General features: G+C 46.9%; 1 protein-coding gene across 1 annotated transcript in view; it reads right to left on the bottom strand.

Moving 5' to 3' along the window:
* Positions 1-235: 235 nt before the first annotated feature.
* The window catches only part of Tmem217b (transmembrane protein 217B), a 32,861-nt gene continuing 23,238 nt past the window's right edge, over positions 236-9,858 (bottom strand). The window contains exon 2 of the mRNA XM_048451266.3: positions 236-1,186. Within this exon, the coding sequence (XP_048307223.1) occupies positions 599-1,159 (561 nt within the window). The 5' untranslated portion in view covers positions 1,160-1,186 and the 3' untranslated portion in view covers positions 236-598. The remainder of the gene's footprint in view (positions 1,187-9,858) is intronic.

Here is a 9,858-nt window from a genome sequence, read left to right as displayed (position 1 = left end):
GGACCTCGGAATTCAGTTCCCAGCATCTGCATAGGGCGGCTCACAACCATGTGTAAGGCCAGTTCCAGGGGATCCTATGCTTCTGGCCTCTGGGTATCTGCACTGACATCCACATAATCTCTGTGTGTGTCTGTCTGTCTGTCTGTCTGTCTGTCTCTCTCTCTCATACATATATATTATACAAACGCACTCATACTTTTAAAATATATCTCTAAAATTGATAACAATTGCTAGGTGTGGTGGCATACACTTTTAATCCTAGAGAGGCAGAGACAGGAAGATCTCTGTGACTTTTAGGTCAGCCTGGTCTACATGTTGAGTTCCAGGGTTACAGACCCTGGATAATAAGACCCTATCTTTAAGAAAAAAGATAAAAATTAAATATTTTTTGGAAAGAGTTAAAGATAGGTACCAACAAGATAGTCAACACAAAGGTAACAAATATACAAATATGTCATTAGGTAACCAAGGCTATATCACCCCACCATGCATATTACTCAAAAAACCCGGAAAAGCCAAGTAAAGACAAGTAGCATGGACAGACCGAAGGCCAGGAAGGGAGGGTTCCACCACGGGCGAGCACCACCCCACTTCTGGTTCAGTTTGTTTTGCGGTACAAAGAGCTCAGGCCGACAGGAATGGGCGGCCACGAGTCCACCGTGCTGACGGAGGAGCGCTTGCGGCGGCCGGCTATGCTCACCGCCTTGGGGTCCTTGTAGAGCGTGTAGCCGTGCTTGACGATGAACGGCAGAGGGGTGAAGTGCAGGAGCATGCGCAAGATTTGCAAGAGCAGGTACAGGTAGCCGAGGTCCTTGAACTGCTCCTTGATGGTGCCGTGGACGAGCAGCACCATGACGAAGCTGAAGATCTCGTACATGGCGATCCACAGGACGTAGATTATCAGCCCGACCAGCATGTTCTTGTCGAGACAGAAGAGGAGGAAGCAGCTGATGGTGATGGTGGTGATGGACAGGCCTGTGCTGATGTTGTGCCTATAGACCACGGGCCAGGATGAGATCTCAGAATCTGTGTCCACGTAGATGCTGTATTTGTCTTCGAAGCCAATGTGTGTTATCTGATTCAGATCAAAGATGAAGAACTGGATGGTATTGAGGATAGAGAAGATGCCCGCTATGGTGGATATCATCTTGGAGTTCATTTTGTACCAAACTCACCGGGGTGGGTCCTGAAGGGGAAAATCGGGGGTAAACATGAGAGGCAGGGCTTGCTCAAGACGGATTCCCCAAATCACTAGGTGTAACTAGGGGATCGAGGAACAAAGACCCTCTGCAGTCAGATTTTTCTTTGGGCCGCTGGCTCACAGAAAAGCAACCAAAGACTTATAGTTAATTATGAAAGCTCGGCCTACAGCTTAGGTTTGTCCCAGTACCTCTTATAACTTAAATTAATCCATTATATTAATCTATATTTTGCCTTCTGGCTTTTTACCTCTCTTCCACTTGCACCTCCTGTTTCCTCTGGCCTCTATCCTGCTCCTAGATTCATCATCTCTCCCTCTCTCTCTCCAGTCCCGCCTAGCATCTTCCTGCCTAGCTATTGGCCAGTCAGCTCTTTGTTAAACCAATCAGAAGGCGCCTTGGCAGAGATCCATCTTCCCAGAGTATAAAAGGTTACTCCACAACTATGATCCGTGGAAAGAGTCTGGCGTGGTCTAACCTAAGCAGCTGGAACCACGTTGTTGGGACCCAGAAAACACCACTGGCCTAGGGGAAGCTTCCGACCCTGTCTCCTTCCAGTCTTGCTGTGAGGTGATGAACAGTTCTGTGGGGGCAGGAAGATAAGGGGTTCAAGGTCATTCTCAGCCTGGCTTACAGGAGACTCTACCTTAAAACCAAACTAAAAAGTAACAGGGACTCATTAGTTAGGAGCCCATGTGGTCTTATAGAGGAGCAAAGTTCAGTTCTCAACCCCAAGTCCTGTGGCTCAACTGCCTGTAGCTCCAGCTCCAGGGGCTCCCTCTTGGGTTTTTTTATTATTATTGTTATTGACAGTGTTTCCTTGTGTAGTCCTGGCTGTCCTGAAAATTGCTCTGTAGAGCAGGCTGGTCTCAAACTCACAGGAATCCTCCTGCCTCTTCCTCCCAAATTAAAGGTGTGTACCACCACACCCCACTTTGGTTTCTTTTCTATTGCTGTGATAAAGCACTATGACTAAAGCCACTTCAGAGAAGTTTATCTGGGGCTTACTGTGCCAGAGGGTGAGTCTGTGACCAGCCTGTCACACCGGCAGGCAGGAAAGCCCAAGCTGTAACTGAGAGCTTACATCCGATCCCTAAATAAGAGGCCGAGAGTTTACTGGGAATGGCGTTAGTTTTTGAAACCTCAAAGTTCAGCACCAGTGACATTCTGTCTTAGGGTTTCTATTGCTGTGAAGAGACACCATGACCATGGCAACTTTATTATGAAGGAAAACGTTTAACTGAAGTGGCTGGCTTACAGTTTCAGAGGTTTAGTCCATTATCATGGTGGTGGGGAGCATGGGGAGTGCAGACAGATGTGGAACTCAAAGCCCGCCCCCACAGTGACACACTTCCTACTCCAACAAAGCCACACCTCCTAATAGTGCCACTCCCCTTGGGCGCCATTTTCTTCCAAACCACCGCACTTATCCAACAAGCTGTACGTGATGAGGTCAGTGAGAATGGCCCCCATGGGCTCATGTTTGAAGAGTTGCTGTTTGGAACTGTGGGCTCCATGCTCAGCACTACATAAGCCTGCTGTGGCAGCGCACACTGGTAATCTTAACACCTACCCGGTAGACACAGGGAGATCTTAATTTCAAGACCATTCTTTCTTTTTTTAAAAAAAAAAAAGATATATTTATTTATTAGTGGCGCACGCCTCTAATCCCAGCACTTGGGAAGTAGAGGCAGGCGGATCTCTGTGAGATTAACTGTTCCAACAGGCTCTAAAACTACAGTGAAACCCTGTCTCGAAAAACAAACAAACAAAAAATTTCTTTATTTGGGGGCTGGAGAGATGGCTCAGAGGTTAAGAGCACTGACTGCTCTTCCAGAGGTCCTGAGTTCAATTCCCAGCAACCGTGTGGTGGCTCACAGCTGTCTGTAATGAGATCTGGTGCCCTCTTCTGGCCAGCAAGCATACAGACAGACAGAACACTGTATACATAATAAATAAATAAATCGTTAAAAAAAAAAAAGAAAGAAACGACCGTGAGCTGACCATAGAAAATCCCATAGCAAACCATAACCGTGGCGTCCCGACTGCACCAGCTGCACGCTTGCAACAGGGCAAAGCCATCTCAAAAAAAAAATCTTTATTTATTATGCATACCATATATGCCTGCATGCCAGGAGAGGGCACCAGATCTCATTACAGATGGTTGTGAGCCACCATGTGGGTGCTGGGAATTGAACTCAGGACCCCTGGAAGAGCGGGCAGTGTTTTTTTTCTCTTTGTTTTGTTTCTTTTCAAGACAGGGTTTCTCTATGGAGCCTGTCCTGGAACTAGCTCTGTAGACCAGGCTGTCCTCGAACTCCCAGAAATCAGCCTGCCTCTGCCTTCTGAGTGCTGGGATTAAAGACGTGCACCACCAACAGCCACCAATGCTGGTTCAGTTTGTGTTTTTAACCTCTGAGCCACCTCCCCAGTCCCCTCCCATGCACCAGTTCACCTGCACTCGGAGGCCAGGAAAGGGCATCCAGTCTCTCCCTCTGCCATGCCACTCTCTTTCTTTTCACTGAGGCAGAATCTCTACCTGAATCTTGGTTCACATTTTCTTGGTCAGGCTGGAGGCTGGCAAGCCCCAGAGATGCTCCCATCTCTGCCTCCATAGGAGCCGGGGATATTTGTATTTGAAGGTATACCTGTCTTGTTACATGTGAGCTGGGGAACAAACTCTGACCCTCATGATTGTGGTGTGGGTGCTTGCACCTCTGAGCCCCCTCCCCCGAGGATATGATACAGTCAATGAAAATGTCTCCAGTGAACTCATGAATATATGCCAACATAAAACAAACAACACCAGGAAGGGAGGAGGGATGGATGGAGGGGCTGTAGAGCCTGCTCATCATTTAAGAGTGCTTGCTGATCCTGCAGAGGACGTATTTTGGTTTCTGGCATCCATTTTGGGTAGCTCACTACTACCTGTAGCTCCAGCTCTGGGGGACCCGACAACCTCTCCTGGGTCTTTTGGGCACTGCATATGGTCTTGGTTGGAATACAGCTATGGATAGCAGACTTTAGCTTCTAATGTAAATATATGCTTGGTCAAGGAGCTAGCTATAAGGTAGCCAACAAAGAGCCGGGCAGTGGTAGTGCATGCCTTTAGTCCCAGCACTTGGGAGGCAGAGGCAGGCGGATCTCTGTGAGTTCAAGTCCAGCCTGGCCTATAAGAGCTAGTTTCAGGACAGGCTCCAAAGCAACACAGAGAAACCCTGTCTCAAACAAAACAAAACAAAACAAAAACAAAAAATTCAAAAGCCAAAGTCACCAACAAAGACTGTAGTCACATCTTGATGGTTGGGAGGGGGTTGATTCTCTACAGGCCTAGCTTATAAATGTGAGGACAAGGGTAGTTAACAGACACCTGCAGACTCAGAGGCCAAGTGATGACTGACAGCCGGCAGAAAGCTGAAGATGGAGATGGTCGGCAGGGCTTTCAGCTACCCCCAGCTGGGTGGACAGCATGTAAAGATAACATGGCCATCTCCTGGCTGGGCAGGGACACACACATAAAGGGCGTGTCCTTTCCACAGGCTTAGCCCATGACAGTCAATTAGGCTCAATGGAGATTCCCTCAGCCTTTGTTCTGTTTCTGACAGGGCCATATAACCCCACCACACACATACACATATACACACACACGCACATACACACACGCACATACACACACACTGGTGTGCAGCAGGTTTTGGGTTTAGCACTTTGGATTCATTACACATTTGATTTTGAATTGATTTTTGGTAACAATGAATTCAGGGACATGTAATGACTCCATGTGGGTGTCACATAACAGATGTACTGTTGCCAGATTTTCTGTGATGGTAATATAGGTAAATATTCATATAGGTAAATAACCCACTCTTTAAGAACCTGGCCCCGGGGCTGAAGAGATGGCTTAGTGGTCAAGAGCATTGCCTGCTCTTCCAAAGGTCCTGAGTTCAATTCCCAGCAACCACATGGTGACTCACAACCTTCTGTAATGACATCTGGTGTACTCTTCTGGCCTGCAGACAAACAGACAGAATATTGTACACATAATAAATAAATGAATAAATAAATAAATATTTAAAAAGGGGGCTGGAGAGATGGCTCAGAGGTTAAGAGCATTCCCTGCTCTTTCAAAGGTCCTGAGTTCAATTCCCAGTAAGCACATGGTGGCTCACAACCATCTGTAATGGGGTCTGGTGCCCTCTTCTGACCTGCAGGCATACACACAGAATATTGTATACATAATAAATATGTTTAAAAAAAAAAAAGAACCTGGCCCGTAGAGAACTCTAATCAGTACAGGGGACAAGCAGCTGGGAGCCTGGCCTGGCTTCTCTCCAAGCTGATCAAAGTGGTGTCCTTTCCAACCAATCAGAGCAAAGACGCACTGCCATTGGTCTCCTTCCGCTTTCTGCTTAACTCATGGATCAGCACAGAGACTCATGTGGCCCCGGTTGTCCCAGAACTGTTTGCACAGCTGAGGGAGAGACCATAAAGATTGTAGGGGTCAGAATAAAATGGAGCCTGAGCCGGGCAGTGGTGGTGCACGCCTTTATCCCAGCACTCGGGAGGCAGAGGCAGGAGGATCTCTGTGAGTTTGAGGCCAGCCTGGTCTACAGAGTGAGTTTCAGGATATCCAGGGCTATGCAGAGAAACCCTGACTCAAAAAATAAAACAGAGCAACAACAACAACAACAAAACCTAAACAAAACAAAAGCGAAATAAAAAACTTAATGTAGTTGCACATGCTTGTAATCCCAGTACTCCAGAGGTGGGGACCAGAGGATCAGAAGTTTAAGCTCATTCCAAGGTTGTTCCTTAGCAGCATGGTGAGTTCAAGCCAGTCTGGGCTACATGAGACCTTGTCTCAAAAGCAAAATCAAAATATTACCTGACCTAGCACACAAGTTAAGCTGCAGTGTGTTATATGAGTTCAATTATATTTCTATGTGCTAATGAGCAACCATTGAATTTTAAAGTTAAGAAATGAAGTCATAGGCTGGAGAGATGGCTGAGAGGACATTGACTGCTCTTCCAGAGGTCCTGAGTTCAATACCTCACAATCACACGGTGGCTCGCAAGCATCTATAATGAGACCTGATGCCATCTTCTGGCATGCAGGTGTACATGCAGGAAAAACACTGTCATAATAAATAAACAAATAAATAAATGATAAATAAATAAGAAAATCTTAAAAAAGAATATTTTAAAAAGACATACATACACACACACACACACACACACACACACACACTGGTAGTTTGAATGTATTTGACCCCCATAAGTTCATAAGGAGTGGCACTATTAGGAGGTATGGAATTGGAGGAAGTGTGGTCTTGTTGGTGAAGGCTGGATGGCACAAGCCTTTAATCCAGACCCCGAGACTGGAGGGCAGACCTTCAATCTGGGCCCACCTTCTGTTGAAAGTGTGTCACTGTGAGGGCTGGCTTTGAGGTCTTTTTCTGCAGCTTCACTCTGTGTGACAGTCAACTTCCTGCTGCCTTCTGGTCAAGATGTACACAGCACCACCTCTGCCTGCATGCTGCCATGCTCCCTGTCATCAACCTCTGAAACTGGAAGCCATCACCTCAATTAAATGCTTTCTTCGTAAGAGCTGCTGTGGTCGTGGTGTCTCTTCACAGCAATAAAAACCCTAACTAAGACACACAGACACTGATAAAAGACACTGAAGACCTCAGGCAATTGAGGACTGGGACTTGGAGAGAGAACACTGTTCTCATGGCTCAGAAGGCTCACTGCCACGAAGATAGTTTTACTGAGGATGTAGCCCAGTGAAAGGACACTTGCCTAGTATTAGGGAGGCTTTGAGTTCAATCCTTATACTGCACCACCGCCTGTCCCCTAACCCAAAATTTCAGCTGATTCTACGGTTTGTTTCCATACACATGTGCTGGTTAGTTTTATGTCAACGTAACACAAACTAGAGTCACTGGAGAGAAGCTACCTCAACTGAGACAATGCCTCCATAAGACTGGGCTGTAGACAGGCCTGCAGGGCATTTCCTTAATTAGTGATTGATGGGGGAGGGTCAAGCCCATGGTGGGCAGTACCATCCTTGGGCTGGTGGTCCTGGGTTCTATAAGAAAGCAGGTTGAACAAGCCATGAGGAGCAAGCCAGTAAGCAGCACCCCTCCATGTGCGCTGCATCAGCTCCTGCCTCCAGGTTCCTGCCCTGCTTGAGTTCCTGTCCTGACCTCCTCCAGTGATGGAGTACAAGTGGAACTGTAAGCCACATAAACCCTTTCCCCCAAATTGCATTGATCATGGTGGTTCATCACAGCAATAGAAACCCTAACTGAGACATCACACAAGCATGCTATGTCTGCACGCGTGTCCCTTCTAAAACTCATGCTAAATTATCTGTCACTGTGACAGTTCTGAGGGTGGTTGGGACCCTGAAGAGGTACTGGGGTACTGGACAAATGGTGGCACATGCCTTGAATCCCTGGGGAGGCAGAGGCCTGGAGATCTCTGAGTTCAGGGCCAGCCTACCTGTGTGTACAGAGTTCCAGGACATCCAGGGCTACACAGACAAACCCTGTCTCAAAAAACCAGAAAAAAAAAAAAGAAAGAGAAAGCATTGGGACATCAGCGTGGGGAATTTCATACATTAACAAACAGGCACAGGAGAGATTTACAGTCTGGCCCTAGTGACTCATGACGTCACGCTCACATAGCTACTCCAAAAAGAAGGAAGTCGTACTGAAAACTTATACTTCAGGAAAACAATGAAGTGTGTGCAGTCACGCAAACAGTCACCTTACTCAGGCTCTGCCCAGAAACACCTAACCTTTTCTGACTGCCATCAGCAGAGCCTTCCAGTCTTCCCAGTATAGCAATCCCCTCTCGGGAACACGCCTGCTGGGCCTTTCACAGAGCATTTCAATTAATTCTGTCTCTGACTGGGTTCTAGTAAATTCTCTTACACCCATGCACCTGGCCCTGCTGGGGTCCCACCCATGCACCTGGCCTTGCTGGGGTCCCCTCACCCATGCACCTGGCCTCGCTGGGGTCCCACCCATGCACCTGGCCTTGCTGGGGTTCCCTCACCCATGCACCTGGCCTCACTGGGGTCTCCAAAGACAATTACCATACCTGGCTAAGTTTCCTCTTTTATTTTATTTTTCTTTAAAAAATTGTTTTTGAGTTGGGTGTGGTGGCACATGCATTTAATTCCAGCACTTGGGAAGCAGAGGCAAGGGGATCTCTGAATTTGAGGCCAGCCTAGTTTACAGGACAACCAGAGCTACACAGAGAAATCCTGTCTCAAAAACAAACAAACAAACAAAAATTGTTTTTGGCCTGACGTGGTGTCACATTTCTTTAATCCTAGCACTAAGGAGGCAGAGGCAGAGGGAATCTATGTGACTTTGAGGCCAACCTACTCTACAGAGTGAGTTCCAAGCTGGCCAAGGCTTGATGAGATCCTGTCTCAAAAAAAAAATTAATTTTATCTGTGTGTGTATGTATATGTGTACACATGTGTGCAGTGCCCACAGAGGCTGTAAGAAGGCATCAGATCTAAGTGGAACTGGAGCTACAGGTTGTGAGGTACCTGATATGGGTGCTGAGAATCAAACCCTGGTCTTCTGCAAGAGCAGCAAGAATTCTTAATCACTGAAACATCTCTCCAGCCCTCTTTTATCTTTTGTACATGTGTGTGGGGGGCAGACACGGTGCAGAGGACAGCTTTCCTGGAGTCAGTTTTATGTAGGATTGACTTCAGGTGAAGAAGGGCACTTAAAAGAAATCCCACAGTAGCTCAGAATTGAGAAATCCTAGACGGTTATTTATTTAGGGGTAGACCCACAAATCAGAATCCTCTGCCGGAATGGAGAACAGAAACCGAATCCCAAAGCCGGAAAAGAAGCCGGATGCGTGCTCTACATGGGCATAAATAGGATAAGAGGCCACGCCCCAGTGGGCGGGTGACTACTGGCTGTAGGATTTCCTCCAGCACTCAGGTCCTCAGGCTTGGTGACAAGTGTCTTTTCTCATCATTCATAGCGAATAGCATAGCAACAAGTTTAACAGATTCCTTTTGATCAGGCAGGTGCCTTTAACAACTACTCCCTCCCCTGGCTGTCCTGAGAGATCTGTCAGAGAGATCCACCTGCCTCTGCCTCCTGAGCGCTGGTATTAAATGCACGCGCCATCAACACCCAGCTAGACACTTTTTTTTTTTTTTTTGGTTTTTCGAGATAGGTTTTTTTTTTTGTGTGTGTGTGTGTGTGTGTGTGTGTGTGTGTGTGTGTGTGTGTATAGCTTTGGAGCCTGTCCTGGAACTAGTTCTTGTAGACCGGGCTGGCCTAGAACTCACAGAGATTCCCTGCCTCTGCCTCCTGAATGTTGGGATTAAAAGCATGTGTGTGTCATCAATGCCTGCCTAGATACTTTTTTTTTAAAAAAAAAAAAGATTTATTTTCTTTTTATATAGGTGTGATGGTTCGAATAAAAATGGTTCTGATAGGTTCATGTACTCAAATGCTTGGTCACCAGGGAGTAGAACTTTGAAAGGATTAGAAGGATTAGGTGTTATGACTTTGCTGGAGGAAGTGTGTCACTGGGGGTGTGCATTGAGGTTTCAAAAGCCCATGGCAGGCCCAGGTTTTCTCTCTGCCCACTTGCTGCCTTTGAACTAGGA

Source organism: Myodes glareolus, chromosome 18 (assembly GCF_982192425.1).
Source record: "Myodes glareolus chromosome 18, mMyoGla1.1, whole genome shotgun sequence".
In the NCBI taxonomy this organism is placed as follows: domain Eukaryota; kingdom Metazoa; phylum Chordata; class Mammalia; order Rodentia; family Cricetidae; genus Myodes; species Myodes glareolus.
Note: the sequence above shows the minus strand (reverse complement) of the source record. Positions and strands in the feature narration are given on the sequence as shown.